Raw genomic sequence first — 17,874 nt, forward strand, 5'->3', positions numbered from 1 at the left:
ATTTCGCTATTAAATAATGACTATAAAATTTATACAAGAATCCTGGCAGAACGGTGCCAGGATTCTTGGTGTAGGAGAGTCAGAATATCAAAGAAAATTGTTTTGAGATGATGTACAGATGGTATATAACTCCTAAAAAATTGGCAAAGATGAATAACAAGATGCCAGACAGATGTTGGAAATGTAAAAATGTAGGAGAGCCAGTTTGGTGTAGTGGTTAAGTGTGTGGACTCTTATCTGGGAGAACCGGGTTCGATTCCCCACTCCTCCACTTGCACCTGCTGGCATGGCCTTGGGTCAGCCATAGCTCTGGCAGAGGTTGTCCTTGAAAGGGCAGCTGCTTTGAGAGCCCTCTCCAGCCCCACCCACCTCACAGGGTGTTTGTTGTGGGGGAGGAAGGTAAAGGAGATTGTGAGCCGCTCTGAGACTCTTGAGTGGAGGGCGGAATATAAATCCAATGTCTTCTTCTTCCTGTGCTTCACAGCAGAAGGAAACTAGGTCCCTTCTGAGATCTGGCAAAGATTTTGCTTCTCTGATATTAGATATTCAGCTCAGTTTTAAGCAGCATTAATTGTATCCAAATCAATCAAAATCAACTACACGTATACACTGCCGGTGACTTTTATTTCAGTATATATCCAGAAAGTAAGGGACCGATTTTGTGTACTAGAATTCTAAACTGAAATGCTTAAATTCATATTTGGAGAAAAAGGCCAGTGCTGGTTTTGAGGTTTGCCAGCTTCAAAGTTAAGATCGGCCATTTTGAGCCTATGAGCACTCTTGGATTCTAACACAGAGTGGTGGGCACAACCATAAAATGTCTGCCATGGGAGGTGGAGCCAACCATGAAATTCCAGAGAGTGAGGTTATGTGTAACTCTAACAGTAACTCTTAAAATATAACATGCAAAAACCTTAACAGGATGCCTTTTAAAATGAACATTTGTTTAAAAACATTTTCTTGCTTACAGATCGCTTATCTTCAGTCACACAGTACTGTGCTGTGGTTGCAGCTGCTGCCAGAACAATTTATGTTTTGAGTCTGTGCAGCCAATCAAATCTCCAAAGGCCAACCAGAAGCCCTGCTGGACAAAGTCCCACCTGATCCTGCCCACTTTCTCAAACTATTTCATGGGCTCCAGGAAAAGTGTTGGCATATACCACATACCCATGGGTGACATTCTGGTAACTGCTGGTAAAGATGGCAAATTGATGAAAAACTAAAGTGTTTCTCCCATCTTCTTTATGCATAATTTATAGGTTATTTATTTTGTTCAATGAATTCATGGTGGCATGTATAGGTTTTTCCATGCTTAGCCTGAGAGTAAATGATTTGCCCAAGGCCCCCAAGATCATATCAGTTTTATTAAGGAAGTATGAGTCTAGGTCTTATAAGAAAATAGGAAGTGTCATAGCTTCTTTAGAACATAAGTCTCTCCAGCCAAGGTCCAATACTCAATCATATTGGCTGTCACCAGTATTCTTCATTGCCATCAACTGCTTAGCATCCTCCAAAAATATACTGGCAGAACAATCCTAAGCAGGTCTACCCAGAATCCTACTCAAGAGTACTTGATAGGGCTTACTCTCAGGAAAATGTTCATAAGATAATATTGTGAGTCCTGGCATCCCCAGAAAGTTTATTGAATCTACACATCTGGTATCCCTGTTAATAATATATCCCCTTTAGTAAATTTTACTCCAAACCTTGTCAATTGGTTTTCTTCAGCCATGACAGCATACTGTGCCTACATTATGAAATGTACTATGTATGACTCTGATAATGTTTTGGTGAGGAAGCAGCTTTGGAACATAGCTAAGAAAAAATCCAGTTCCAACTAAGAATCTGTTCCCTGAAGAACATTTTTTATTAAATTGTCATCGTTAAATTGTGAGTTGGCTCATGAAAAGCTGAAAGATACCTCGCTAATGGAAGGGAAAGGATGTCTGTGTGTGTGTAAGAAGAAATAGCCGTTGGATTTGGAGGCAGAGAAAAAATAGGAAGAGAACTGTGAGCTGGCTACAGCATCTGGGGGTACAATGTTTTTCTCTCTGGGATCTGCTGTGGATGGCAGATCTGGTGCCGACTACAAGTGAATTCTTTCTCTTCATGCATTACAAGAAGACCGTAAGTCTACAGAGAAGTCTCATGTAAAAGAATCCAAAACTAGTAGTGCTTCTTTCAAACAGGAAGCACAGAAAACTTTTGGTCTCACCTCTTTGCAATGCCAGGCAGGGCTTTCTCCAGAGTTATTGTGTCCTATCCGTACTTTGTAGAGATCGCCTACATCTTCTGTATGAATCTGTTAAAATAGCACAGCATTCATATAGTACTTCATTTATCTGCTTGGAAATAAATTATTACAGGAACTGGTACAGGATAATCTTCTAATGCTTTCTTGTTCAGAATGCTTCTTAATCTTTGCAGAACATACAATTTGAAGAGTACTGAACAAACAGTACTACTAACTATAAGGCTGCAAATCTTAGTACATTTACTTGGAATATAGTTCAGATAAGATCAATGTGACTTCTTTGGGTTGAGCATTGCTGCATAAATAAGTTCAATTTAGCAGTTTAGCGATTCAGGGCACTGGCACAGCATGCAGTGGATTCAAGGAGCAAGTGAAATTCTGGGTTGATGAATGGAGCTTCAGCACGTTGGGCATCTGATTTATGAAAATGTACATTGTCTGAAAGATTTGTAATTATTAATTTACAGACTGAAATAGAGTCTAATAATAACAACCACTGTATATGTTTCTTGTATTTTAATTCTCTGCTGTTATGACTCCAGTCTTAAGCATTAACAATTCAGCATAACAATAGAACATTGATGATAATAATTATAGCAGTAGGCACACCTATAACAGGTAAAACATCAAATTATCCAGATCTAACTATCTGTTAGACTTAATTACATAGGAAAAGAACTTAGTGACAGCCAGAATAGTATCATGATTGTTTCTAGCCAAGAGAGTCTGTAGGGCTGAAGAACTGGCCAGGACCTTTAGGAAGGAAGAAACAAACATGGTTCTATACCTATGTAATTTTGGATAGTCCAATAAGCAGTGTAACAAAGTGCCAAGACTCCCTGTTTCACTACTACATAGGATTGCCAAGTCCCTTCAAGTCCCCAGTGGGGGACTTTGGTCAGTGGTCAGTGGGGACAGTCCCAACATGACGACAGCACGTAGAAGTGATGTCATCATGTTGGGAACTGGCACTAGTGCTCCAAACCGCAGGTATGTGCCACCCCCTCCCCCAGTTTCTTCCTCGAAGCATTTTAAGGATCATTTTAAATGTTTTTGAAGAAGGGGGTGGGGTTTGCATGTTTGCACTCCAATCCACAAATTAATGGCTTGGATTGCAGGTGCATGCTGCCGCCTGCTTCTCCAAAGCTTTTAAAAGGATATAAGAAATTGGGGGGGGGGGGGGGTTTACACACCTTTGCACTCCAAGCCACAAATTTGCAGCTTGGAGTGGAGATGTGCCTGCCCTTCTCTCTCCCTCCTGCAAGATTTAAATGGCCCTCCATGTGATTAGTAGGTAATGTGCTCCCCACTGATCAGCTGAAAAGCCCTTCAAATCTTGCAGGAGGGGAAGGAGAGGGGTGGCCACTGTTGGTGGGGCTTGGGGCAGACTTCCCCTGCCAGCCAGTGGGTTGGAGCCCCCAAAACTGGTGGAACCCCACCATGACCCTACAGCTACAAAATCATTCAGCTAATGGAATCCTCTCAAAGTGACCTGAGAGTTCTGCTGTTTGAAATAAGTTAAAGCACTGTATAGTGTGTGTTCTCTCTCTCTCTCTCTCTCTCTCTCTCTCTCTCTCTCTCTCTATATATATATATATATATATATATATATATATATATATATATATATATACACACACACACACACACATACATACATAAATATAGTTCTAGACAGGTCTTGCATCAAGGTTTCTTTGCAGGGTAATCTGACTGGGGTGAAGGGCTGTACTTCCTTCAGAACTCTCCTACTCTGTGTTTTCACTGGACCAAGGAGGTAGAAAACTACCAATAAAGAGAATACATCTGTATTCCCTCTGGGGAGCTTAATTCTGCCTCCCCCTGCCCCTTTCATCAACCTGCCCCCAGACATGTGGGTCATATTAGCTAACTTGTTTCATCCTATGATAATAATGGATTTAAGTTGGTTTATGGTGACTTGACTTATTTTATTTATTCACATTTCTATCTTGTCGTTCCCCAATGAAGTCAGGGCGGGTCACATCACGATGCACTTCCAACTGCATCCACCCACAATAAGGTACATTTATGATAGCTGACCTGATCTAGGCTGAATTCATAATCATCATGTGACAGTAAAGTGAGCGCAACCAATAAGATGATCAAATTGAAGGAACTCAGTATAGGCTGAACAGTTATGTGATGTGAATGACCTCTGAAAATAAGAGGGCCATTTGATTTTTTTTCCTTCCAAGTTATCAAGATTAGGAATGACTTCAGTGATGGGACTTGCATAAATGTGATAATATGGGGAAAAGGTGAAAATAAGCAAGGACCCTGTACATTGAGTCTATTTCCACTCCACTTGCACATATTTATTCTGGGCATGGCCGGAGGCATGAGCCCTTGGACAGAGGTCAAAGGGCTCTTGGGCTGACATTTTGGTTTGGTTTTGTATCTTTTATTTATTGAAACGGCATTGTATATGGTATTTGGACGATTTTCTGTAAACTGCTTTAGGACCCTTTGGGGAGAAAAAGAGCACAAAAATGTCCTAAATGAATAATAATAAATGACTACATGTTACTGATTACCAATAACTACTTAACACATTCATACTACCATATTCTGACTGCAGTGGTGTGCATTAAAGTCAAGATTCTGGCATCTAGTGCCTTGGAGTCATGGATGCTTGGAAAATGTAAATTATTTTTGTTTTTGATATTTCCCAATCTATTTAATTTAATTATTATTTATTAATTTAAAACATTATCTTTCTTTTTCATTAGTTCAGGCCCTCAACAATTACTAAACAGAGAACAATTACTAAACAAATTTTTAATCTATCAACATATAAAGCGGGATGGCCAAACTTGTTTAATGTAAGGGCCGCATAGAATAAACATCAGATGTTTGAGAGCAAGACATGAACATCAGATGTTTGTGAACCGGAAGGAAGGAAAGAAGGGAGGGAGGGAGGCAAAAAGATGATGGAGGGAGGAGAGGTGGAAAGAAAGCCATTTTAACTGTAAATGCATTCTCCAATCTGCTGGCTGGCTTGGCATGGAGAAAAAAATTAAGAGACAAATGCATTTTCCAGTGGGGTGTTGGGGATTTCAAGAGCCAAACAATATGTGTGAAACAGCCCATGTGGCTCCCGAGTCATAGTTTGGCCACCCCTGTTATAAAGAATCTGTCCATTTTGTAATACATGTTAAATAAATGAAAAGGTTGCTTAACAAAAATATTTTGTGATTCTCATTTTACATAATGAGATACTGCTGTGAAACAACTTTGTTGAAATTTATTACTTACAATGAAGGTATCTTTGTCGCCTTTTCCAAACATCTTTTTATCCTCTCCATACAGAAAAATAGCTCCTGAATTATTTTGATCTCCATACAATTTAATATATACCTGTGAGCTGGTACCTGCAGATGGTTGGTCACTGGTAAAAACTGTTACTTTCCATTTAACAGCTGCAGAAACATAAATATAAACTTCAAATGCATCTCTAGCCATTTGTGAACTGAACTTCTATGAGTTTTTCTCACATAACTAGAGGCTGTGCTGGAATTCTAGATTCTAGTACATACACACAATGCATACACACAATGATACAGATTAAGTGCAGAAAGGAAGATCTGTTTCTTAGGTCCTACTAGTCATATATATATATATATAGGGGGAGACAGAATGAACCTGCCCAGTATTTAAGGTCATTTTCATAGACATTTCTTTGAATGTCTTGGAATTCAGAAATTACTTAGGTAGATTCCAGAGAGGGCAGTCTCCCAGCCATGTAATGGAGAAGCCATTTGTGCCTTAAAAGAGGGGAGAAGCAAGGACGACTCTAGGAGTATGAACATGTCTTTGCTGTAAGCCAGAGGACTATCAGGCAGCTTCCTGTAGCCTGCCTCCAAGGAGTTCACCCTACACAGTTGGGGGGGGGGGAGTGGGACCTAGAACCTCAGGTTTCCCTCTGGGCATAGCTTGGGTAGAAAAGAAACTGGGTTGGAAAGCAAAAAGCTACAGCAACAGGCAATGGGAATTCAGCAGAGCAAATCTGGAGAGAGAGAGAGAGAGATTAACTTTTCTCCTTTGAAATGTGTGAAGCTAAGCCTGCTGTCCTTTCTTTCCCTGGAACCTCACTGAGTGCAGGTGAGGAGGGATCATTTCAAGAATCAAAGCATGGCTGCTCTTCTGATTTACCCTGAGGAAGTGTGTGCCATCCTGGAACTCTCAGAAGACCCAACTTTCCACTTTATGCTTTCAGAGTAGGCTTGCCAGCCCCCAGGTCCAGGCAGGGGATCCCCTGGTTTTCCAGGCTTCTCCCACCAGCAGCCAACTAGCCAGCAGGGGGGAAGCCCTACCCCAACAGCTACCATGTGCCTTTAAACCTTGGCAGGCTTTTAAAAAAGCTTGCAAACTGCTTGTGTTTTGGACTGTGTGTGTACCTTTAAATCTCAGCTGGAGGAAAGCTGGATGGGGGTGAGGTGAGCAAGCAGAGACATGTGGCTCTTCCTGGTGAGTGTGTGAACTATATGAGAAAGGAAGCAAAGCCAGTACAGTCCCTCTGTTTGTTTTTTTATTGGTTTCAGAAATCATGTGTATAGTAAAATGGAGTAAACTAGAACCTGATTATGGAATGGAGGAAAACTCCACCACCAGGCTGCTGTTCTTTCATTTTCCTGTAAGTCTGAAGAAGTTTGTTGAAGTACAGCAGATGGTTACATTCAGCAACTTCTGCGAGTAAATTGTCCCAGTGAGCTCACAAGTGTGCACTTGCAAACTGTTTATTTTGGCTGCTCTCTGTGTGTGTTCACTTTCATTTAGTGGATGTGCAGCTGCTGGGGGACAAGGAAATGAAGACTGCATTCAGGGGAACTACATTGCTGTATTTTTATTTATTTATTGTAAAGAATGGGAAAGTCTCCTGCTCCACCACCAGTTGGACCTGGCAATCCTATTTCAGAGTTGATGTTTAATGAGCTACTCATCCTTTGCTATGCCTGCACAGGGTCTTTGGTTAATTGGGCCAGAATGGAATTTTACCCAGGCTTTTGATTGGCTCTGGGACCTTGCGTTTTCTGCCATTCCCATAGCAAAGAAAGTTTATATGTAACCTGGGTACTCTTGATTGTACTGTAAAGAGCAAAACTGTCACAACTGACTGCTGATATTTATGCTTTGGCTGGGAAACATAGGGCAGGCAGTGCAGGATGGGCTCCCTGCATGACCTTTTAAGGAACTGTGAGGGGTGGGGTACAGGACAGCCAACCTTAGGGGTGGCCACACCCCCAGGAGGATGGTGATGGCTGGGTATAGCAGTCTCCATTGCTTCCAGCCCTCTGCTCCTGGTTACCCCAGCAGATGGGTTGGAGAAGATGCTGAAAGCAATTGGACTATCAACCACACCCATCATCCTCGGTCTATGCTGCACCAAGACCTGAGGAACTTGTACTCAGTTAAGGTGTGGCCTGATTGCTCCCAGAACGGTGTGTCTGTGTTGTCTTTCTCTTCTCCACCTCCCCACCATGGAGTGGTCCCCACTCCAGGTCAGGTACAAAACATAATTTCTCTGTTGATGTCCCATCATGAAGAATATTTCCTGAAGAAGTTAGCTGTTGTAAAGGTTATTGGACTTTGAGAATCATACTAAAAAGGTTTTTAACTAATAGCAATCAGGGAGCCAACTGGCCACTGTACTGACATATCTTTGAGACCAGTGTATTGCAATAATATTCTAGCACAACACCCCTCTGCAATGTCACAGACCTCCACCAGAGCACAAATTTCGGTTCGTCAGGAGAAGGGGCAGGCACAGGGATGTGGCAGGAGTTAGTTGACTCTGTAAGCTGTCCCCATCTGGAAACACTTGCCAGAACCAGCATAAAATTATGCCAGCAAAAACTCCAGCATACCCCACAGGCACCCTTTTATTTGAAAATGCAAAATTCCATCCCCACCCCTACCCCCCGCCCAGTGCTGCCCTGCCAAGAATCCCTGGCATATCACAAGAAGCCAACTATGACTACAATTATATCCCTTCCCAGTGGTGTACAAACCCCACCCCCAACCTCCTCTGAGCTGAGACAAGTCTGCCTGTAACTCAGATTAAAGGCCATGCTGCAGGTTGTGATTCTGTCTCTGAGTTCTTTAACATGCACACTTAGAACACAGATGTTCACCCTGTTGGTGGGAAATACACCAACAGGACACTTAGCATGAATGACAAGACAATTAGGACTTGTACCCAAGAGGAGAGCAAACTTTCTTTCTGGGTATCTAAAATGTCTCTTTTCAGGACCCATGTCTCATTTCAGAACCCTTACAGATACTACATCTATGGAGACACAAACTGAAGTAGCAATCACACACTGACAGGTGAGTAGGGCCAGAGATCCAGTAGATTTGGCCTAGGAGCATTTCCACCTTCCCCATGTCCTGGATGCCACCTTGACAATACAGGCTCCTACAGCTGAGGCTCATGGTATATGTGTATGAGGGCAACCCAAGGCACCAAGACATATGATGGGACATACTTCCAAAGAAGTGTACCTAGGAGTACTGGATATGATGGTGGGGGGCAGGAATGCTAAAAACCCCATATTGGACAAGTAGCATGGTTCCTTGTCAGGGTGCACACTTCCCCCTGGTGGGGATAGTGGGCACAACTGTAGTTTGGGAAGAGTGACTGGCAACTGCGCCACTGTGCTCTGTGGAAATACTGGTCAAGCAACCACAATATGCATCTCCTTGTGGAATCAGAGCCCTATCCAGCAACTGAAGTAAATGGATATCCAGCAGATGGATACAATTCATGGGGTGGACTGCAAACCCTGCTGGGGCCTCACTGGCATGACTGCTGTTGTCAGGATCATGGTGTTGTTCATCATCATTGCATATGTCTCTGTTCAGCATCTGTGCAAGCAATGATTCATCAGGCAGGAGACCTGGCAGATGACATTCCTGGTGTTGTATGGGATGACTGCAGTGACCAGTGTGAATCCTGCAGCTTCGCCATGGGGCTCCTGTCACACTGGTTCCAGCTCATCTCCTGCATCCATCCTGAGCAGCCATCCATTTGGCAAGTCCATTTGGAAAGTCTTTCCTCACATACATAATTACAGATGTATTACATGATTACACAGATTACACCTGTGTGTTTTACTGTTTATCCTTTATGCCTTGATTTGAAGATAACTGCAATCATCTCTAATCTGAGATTAAGGTTCATTGAATAAAGTGAGGTAGGTAGGTGGGGAGGAGGAGGGGGAACCCTCAGAAAGGTTCAGGAGCTATGCTCCTGTGAGCTCCTGCTGAATTCAAGGCCTGTAGGTGTCTAAGATTCAAGGAGATATGAAGGTAAGCAAGCACTGAAGATGAGACAAGGACATTCAGGAATCCAAGTAAAAGAGCATGCAGTGAGACAAGCAAAATAAGGCATTAACACTTACAGATGATCCACAAGGTATTTGTTGGTAATGAATCCCATTGTTTCATCTGTGCTATGAAGTGAGGTAAAGGTGGTTCTACTAGTAAAGCAATTGCAATAGATGTAGTGTTGTGGTATGTGAGACCCAGAGACCTTGTCCATTGAATAGTAGGTGCAACTGCCTAACAATCCCTGGATGAGCTGCACCATCTATTTTTCTACAAAATAACCCCTGGGCACCTATAATTTCTATTTCCTTTTATCTTTCCTTTGTGCCATTAGAAGAGTTTTTCCTCAAATGAATATTACCTGTTTGTTTTACTGTTTTTCCTTTGTGCCTTGATTTGAAGATAACAGCAATCGTCTCTAATGTGAGAGTAAGGGTCATTGAATAAAGTGAGGTATACTTCTGTGTAATCATGTATAGGATTGCATTTTTCACTGTACCTAAGTCACAGCCTAGCTGGCAGCCATACTTTCTTAACGCAGATGTCTTTTACAATTGTTCTGTCCAGATTAGGTGACTGTCTTCTGTCAGGTCCAATTTTAGCATGTATTTTCTACAGAGATTTTCTTGTTATAGTGACATCAATTATTCATGAGATAAAGTGAAACTCTTGATAAGCACCCATGTTACATTTTCTTTTCTTCTTTAGCCCCTGTACTTGTGTCTCAGTAATGAGTATAAAGCTATAATATTAATAATTTAGCAGCAATAATAAGACTAGTTCAGCTCTTTTTTTAGTAAATCATTCTTTTCACTGGTCCTAATTATTATGCTCATTAGTTTAATCCAATTTAGCAACATCCATGTGATAAAAATGCAGGAAACTGATTTTAAGAATTGTAGGTTAAGTGAAAAATGACAGTGGTTTTATTTATTCCCCCCGGGCAAGGGGGCGCATATAGATGTTAAATAACATTGGGGAGAGAACTGCTCCCTGCGGCACCCCACAATCTAGTGTGCGTCGCTGGGACAGCTCACTCCCGATTGCCACCCTTTGTCCCCATCCCTTGAGGAAGGAGGAAAGCCATTGTAAGGCCGACACCCTAACCCCTATGTCAGCGAGGCGGCGGGTCAGTAACTGATGGTCGACCATGTCGAACACAGCTGACAGATCTAACAACATCAGCACTGCCATGCCACCTTGATCCAGATGCTGCTAGAGGTCATCTACCAAGGCGACCAGCACTGTCTCCATCCCATGGCCCGGGTGAAAGCCAGACTGGAGGGGTCTAGGATGGAAGCATCATCCGGGAAGCCCTGGAGCTGCAACGCCACTGCCCTCTCTATAATTTTACCTAAAAACAGTAAATTAGAGATCGGTCGGTAATTTGCCAATTCGGCCGGGTCTGCTGTACTCTTTTTCAGGAGGGGGTGGACCATAGCCTCTTTCAAAGGTGCTGGAAAATGCCCCTCCAAGAGGGACCTATTTATGATGTCCCGTAAAGGACATCTGAGCTCCCTCTGGCAAGATTTAATCAGCCAGGAGGGGCAAAGGTCCAAATCACAAGTTGTTGGGCTTGTAGTTGAGAGAATTCTGTCAACTTCCTCCAGGCTGAGTGTATTGAAGTGATCTAGAACTAAATCAGAAGACAGGCACGGAGCCTCAAGTTCATGTACTGTATCCAATGTGATAGGTAGGTCCTGGTGGAGCGACGTGATCTCATCTGTAAAAAATTTCACAAAAGCCTCACAGCCTATCTCTAATTCTCTCACATTTGGTCTGCCTTGAGGCAGTGTAGTAAGATTTCCAATTATTCTAAATAATTGTGCCGGGCGTGAATTTGCAGATGCAATCCTAGCCGCAAAGTAATCTTTCTTTGCAGCCTTGACTGCCATCTCATAAGACTTCATAAACATTCTATAGGACGTTCTCGTCGCTTCATCACGAGTATGCCGCCACTGCCTCTCTAGCCGTCTGAGCCCCTGTTTCAGCTGTCGTAGCTCCGAGGTGTACTATGGAGCCAGCCTCACACGAGGGCACAGAGGGCGTCGAGGTGTGATTTTGTTGATAGCCCTGGGTAGCCGGTTTTTCCAGGTCTCAACCAGGTCATCAGAGGAATCGCCAGGGGCCAGGGATCCCACAGAGCCGTTTGGAACTGTTCCGGGTCCATCAGGCTCCGTGGGCGAGCCAAAATAGGCTCGCCACCCATACAGGGTTGGTCCATATGGGCCTTGAGGGCTAGGTGATCCGACCATGGCACCGCTTCTGCCGCGATATCATTCACCAAAATCCTGGATGCAAAGATCAGGTCCAACATGTGCCCTGCCTGGTGCATAGGAGTCGTAACAAATTGAGAGAGTCCTAGTGTCGCCATGGAAGACACTAGACCCGTCGCCTGATTGGAGGCTGCGTCATCGGCATGGACATTGAAATCACCCAGGACCATAAGCCCTGGTAAGGCGCTGGCTGGTGCGCTAGGTGGACAGTACACCAGCCAGATCGCCAACCCCTCTCAAACATCCCACGACATCCCATGCCATTATGTTTAGGACTAATAAACTGCTACCTTAGCAGAGCTCTGGGCAAGGATCTCTTGAACTGGGTATATCTTGCAAAAGCCATTCAGAGAGTGCTGTTAATTATCTTAGCAGTCACGCATCAGTATTATGATGGTTGGTGTCCTGTGTGCATATTGCTGCAGTTGTTGCTATAGTGGACTTGTGCTATGAATGTTTCTTGACTTATATCTGAATGCCTGCTTATGATGTATCCTTGCTGTTCCCCAGGAATTCCACACACTCTAATCTATCCACAGCTTCAACATCTACACAAAAGATACCAACTTTAATCAGAATGGGTATGATGAGCAGTTTTTGAGACATTCATTTTAATTATTAGAAATAATATGGATCTAGGTGTGAAAATAACTTGTGTACTTGTTTTAGCATTCCTTCTTACCCAATGATTAATGCACTGAATATTTCATAAAAGGGACACACTATTATAGATTATTCCCAATGTTTCTAATTTGAGATCCAATGTTATCTAGCAACCAAAATGCTAGATGTAGGAAGTTGCAAAGCCAAATACATTCTCAGACATGAATTCTCTGGGTGGCCTCTTAGACAAGTTATACTTTCTCAGATTCAGTTCTCTGTCAAAAGCTGGGAATCTTAGAAGGCTACTTCTAGAATTGTTGTGAGGATAAATGAGATCATGGCTATGACACTTTATTCTACAGCAATTTTTCTGAAAATTTTTGGTATTAGTTATTGGTGCTGAGAATTGGATCCTTTCTCTGTTGTGATGTAATATCATGGAGGAGGATGTTCTCATTCATTAAGCCAGTACAGGACACATTTAAAGCTCAATGATCTGCAGGTTTTGTTCTTTTTATTATCCAATAATTCAATACTATTAGTTTGTTTAATTTTCACATAAAATTTATTTTATATCACAAAAACACATGTAATGATAAATATTAAATATTGCTTTGAAACAATATTGCCAGGTATTTACAAAAAAACGTAGCTGCCACTGGACATTCGGAAAATATTTTACTTGCTGTCTGCCTAAATACCAGAAATGTCTATCAAGAACATCTTTAGTAGAATTACATGAGATATAAATTTAGTGTTCCATTTACTGACCCCACCAGCATCCTAGTACGGCTTTGGTAATTCGAGACTACTAGACTTTATACCAAATTAAGACAGAGGGCATTCTGAGGAGGGAAACTATAGGGTAGGAAAACTATATTTGGGTATAGGAATCTTCCCATTTTATATATGAACTATAACTATATATATGAATCTTCCCATTTTATATATGAACTATAACAGAGAACAGAACTACTTCCTAAATCTATGGAAACAGGTTCAATAGGATGAATTTCTGCTTACTTTATTTCTCTTTTATATTCTATTCCCCTCAGTTTTTCACTACCATACTTTTGTTACTTTAACAAATAGTATATAAGGTAGTTGGACTATATACAGTTCACCACAATTATCAGCTACTGTTCTGTTTTTGCTTTTACTGTCAGAATTTTCTACTTTACTTCACAGTTTTAAGTCTCCATTTCACGTTCACTTAGATGGCTACATCATTCTATAGGCTTAGCTTCACCTTCTCTTGAAGTAAGATTGCTTTATGCATGAGCTGTGATATATTTTTCATTTCATTCATATTGACCAACTCTTTCGAGTTTAAAATGTTATAATATTATTCAGCATTTGGTAATCAAAATACAATGATGAAAGAAACAAACCAATAGAATAGAAACCAACGGAAGAATTGTTTGTTTTTAAGTACAATTAGTAAGAGATATAGTGACTGAGTATTTATACTCCTGAAAGTGTATGTTTGCGCCCACATTACTGCAGTTTTAAAATATATTTATCTGCATGTATATGCAATGTCATATAATTATATTAACATTGCTTAGAGTCTGAGTTGTTATTGCTGCTTTCTGATACATAGGAATGAGTTTCTTCTGTAACATCAACAGTATTTGCATCTTCCAAATTTACGATTGCATTCTGTCCAATGTTATTTAAGAACATCTCATAAGAATAAGAAGTTTCACTTTTACAACTTTCTGTAACATCTGCAGGTGATGGAGCTGGTTCTGCTACAGCCACATAATTTATATAGCTTCTTGAGCTTTGAAACACAGACACATTATGACACTGATCTGTTATCTTCCTGAATATTTCTTTAGTTGCATGCATTTCATTATTGAGCTCCTTTGCAGCTACATCCATATTTTCTAAGGCATAGAATTTCTTTAAACTTTTGTTTTCTTTTGGGCCTGTTGACATGAGTAACCCCAAATTATTTTCATTGATGAATTCTAAAGTATTCTCAGCATAAAATCTGTTCAATATATTGTTTGTGATTGTATTAATACACGTTTTCTTCAGGTTCACATGTTTGTTGTCCAATTTAGTTATATCTTTGTCTTGCCACTTCAAATTTAGAGTGTTCATTAAAAAATATAGGCCCAGCTGATTCTCAATATCAGAGGCTTTTTGATAAGCACATCCTCTAACTTCCTCATTGGCTGGCTTTACAATGGCCATCAGTATGGGACAATGCTGTCCACAAAGAGCATGAAGCTTATCCAGAGAATTTTGATCCTCATGACGAATTCTGTTTGAATGAGTGTTGCGAGTTGGTTGGGTTACATGTGCATCTACACGTGAATGCTGTTCTAGAGGATGTACTTTATTGTCCGGTAATCTAAAGTCTATAGGTCTAAAACTTGGAAAATTGGTATTAACTTCTGTATAAGGTTGTGTGGGAGTGATACACTCCTTCCTAGTTGCTCCAACAGACAAAGTACCACCATACAGACTATTTTTGCTTTTTATGCTCAACTCATCTGGAAAAGGCTCTGATTCACTATTATGAGGCATGCTGAAATAGTTGCATCCTTTGTCAAAAGGTTTAGTCATGTCTTCCACTTCAGAAGATGATATTTCTTTGAGTGGTGGCTGCAGATCCAGATTACCAAGATGTGAGTATGGAATGTCATCACTGTGAGTGTCAAGCATTGTCTCAGCAGATGTTGTTTCCATATTGCCATACATTCCCAAGTTTTCAGGAGGTGACCTTCTTATTAAATGGTTTTCTTTAAGAAGCCATTTCCCTTTGTCAATCAATACTCCCTCATCTTCAGCAGCATGGACCTCAGACTGACAATACTGGGTTGTATATTGCATTGAACATTCCTCATTATACCATGTGTCTTCCTCATTAAGACTAAATTGTGGGGCAGGCCATGTTACATTTTCTTCTTCCCATATGCTGTTGCTTTTGTTTACTTCTCCAGGGACTTCATATGATGTCAATGAAGATGGTTTTTCATCAGATGAGGAATGACTTGCTTGAGGTAGGGAAGGGGCTTCTTCCATTACTGGATGGAAACATTCTTCACTATCTCTTGCAATCATTTGAGACACATATGGAGGATCAAGCTTAGAAACAGGCTTGAAAGAAGTTTCTGCTTTACCATAAAGTTTTTCAATAGCTCTTTTAACAAAGCCTTTGTTGTACTCCTTTTCATGTATTGATTCTTCTGTGCTTCCACTGGTCAAATCACTAGAAGGAATACAGCTGTATTCACTTCTTTCAGAATCTGGTGGATAATCTGACAAGTCAGAAGCAGCAGAGCTCTTAAAGCATTTTTTAACTTCTGAAGGTGAATTTGAATATGATCTGCATTCAAGTTCTTTTACCATTAGTTTAACTTTGGATATTGGTTCCTCTAGAGAAGCATCCACAGTATTTTGCTTAGATTCATGACAAAAAGATGATGGTGACCAAGTTGGTAAATGCTCTAACGGTTCCCCACAGGCACCACTTTCCTCCAGAGATTCCTGTATATAATTGTCTTTTCTGTCACTTGCAGCATTCTTAGCAGTCAAACTAAGATGCTCACTTGAATTTTCTTCTTCCTCTGGTGACTCTGTACATTCTTGTTCTTCTATGTTCTTTAAGTCCTTCTCTTCTAATTCTGAAGTTTCTAAATCAAACATGTGGTCCTTATCATTAGAGGTTAGGCTACAAGTAGTGGATTTAGGTTCTTCTGATAAGCCAGATTCCTCATTATTAAATGGTGTATCTGTGTTTCTGTCCAGTGATTCTTGTACTAAAGTATCCTCATTGTCTTTGGGTAGTTCGTCATTTGATGTCAGCCCACAGTAATTCGACTGTGAAACATTATCACTGTTCAGATCCTTCAATACATAATGATTATCCAAATCATCTAGACTTGGATTATCTGTTAAAATAATGCAGTTTTCCTGACTTTTGCTAGTGTTGTCTAAATCTTCAGTCAACTTGTTTGCAGCTGTGTCTTCTTCAGAATCCAACCAATCATTGGAATTTAAAGTTTTGCTTAGTTCCCCCTGTGCTTCAAAGCCTGAGATGTTTTCAGAATCAACTGGTAGTATATTTTCTTGGCAATATGTAGGTTCTTGTGTTTCTGTTGGCATCCCTAAATGGTTTTCTGTGCACTCCTGCAAATTTGAGACATCATTTTCCAAATCTTTAGCTTCCTCTTTGGATATAACTTGCTTCAAGTACTGCTGTAGTGTAACTATTTCAGAAAAATCACATGTCGTTTGACCTATGTTGTCATTATTTGTGCTGGACAAATTGTCTTTGAAGTTCTGTACTAGAAGCCAAGCTAAGAGGAGATCAGAAGAAGACCGAAGGAGTGAAGGAGAAATATCTGTAAGGCAACATGGTTTTTCTATATGTCCAATATGATTTTTTTCAAAATTGAACACTGCTGATTTCAGTTGATGCAACAGCAGACTACTCACACAATCTGTATGAACATTTGTTGCAAGAATACTATCAATAGCTTTGGGATCAGCTTGGATTGCAACCTCAGAACTACACTTTTCATCATCATTTAAGCATTGGCTATCACTTTCCAGTGGATTCTTCCTGTCATTTGCATAGACTATGTCACACATAGACTGTTTTGCACTGTAGTGTATATCTGACTTAGTATCATCTGTTATGCTTGCATCAGCATCTGTCAAACAGTCAATGTGCTTTTCATGAAAATCTTTAATGGATTCTTCTACAACTCCTATTTCACTGAAATGATTTAACATACTATTGGATAATTTACTTTCACTAATATCATTCTTCTCCATTAGGTATACAGTTTTTCTTTCTAACTGATTTTCTTTATCTGAAAAAGATGTGTCTGATAATGGATGCATTGTTCTCTCATTTGGATTTGTGGGAGCTAAATTCTTTGCAGGAGTTACAGCCCAGGGAAATATGTTCTGCAACCAGCTTTGCACATAGCTTTCAAGAGATTGTTCTACAGTCTCATTTGCATGTCTGAAAGCATCCATTGTACAATGATCATCTAACACTTTGGTTTGACTTCTGTGAGAGCATTCCATTTTTTTATTCTTTTTTACTTTTTTGTGCTTCATTGATAGTTTGAATGACTTCCCCTTTTCTGTTTCTTCTTTATGCCTACTTTCTATTTCATTCAGTGGAGCTATGCCAAATGGTGTTTGTACTTCTATATTGGTAGAATCATATGTGCATTCACTAATATGCTCAATTTCATTTTTGGAGTAATCTTTACCCAATAGAAGGTCTTCTTGAGATGGTAACACATTAATTTTTTTGTCTGATTTGGGCCTTACTTTGGGCAGCTGATTATCTAGATTTTGTTTAAGGTCAGGTTCATTTTGCTGATGATTCATTGATGCCTGGCTATATAAATCTTTTTT

At 40.6% G+C, this 17,874-nt stretch overlaps 1 protein-coding gene across 1 annotated transcript in view; it reads right to left on the reverse strand.

Moving 5' to 3' along the window:
- The window catches only part of LOC132575216 (lipoxygenase homology domain-containing protein 1-like), a 192,448-nt gene that overhangs the window by 153,986 nt on the left and 20,588 nt on the right, over nucleotides 1-17,874 (reverse strand). Inside the window, 2 exon segments of the mRNA XM_060243790.1 lie at nucleotides 2,216-2,302; nucleotides 5,531-5,694. Of these exon segments, the coding sequence (XP_060099773.1) occupies nucleotides 2,216-2,302; nucleotides 5,531-5,694 (251 nt within the window).

The sequence above is a fragment of the Heteronotia binoei genome, chromosome 7, assembly GCF_032191835.1.
Source record: "Heteronotia binoei isolate CCM8104 ecotype False Entrance Well chromosome 7, APGP_CSIRO_Hbin_v1, whole genome shotgun sequence".
Lineage (NCBI taxonomy): Eukaryota > Metazoa > Chordata > Lepidosauria > Squamata > Gekkonidae > Heteronotia > Heteronotia binoei.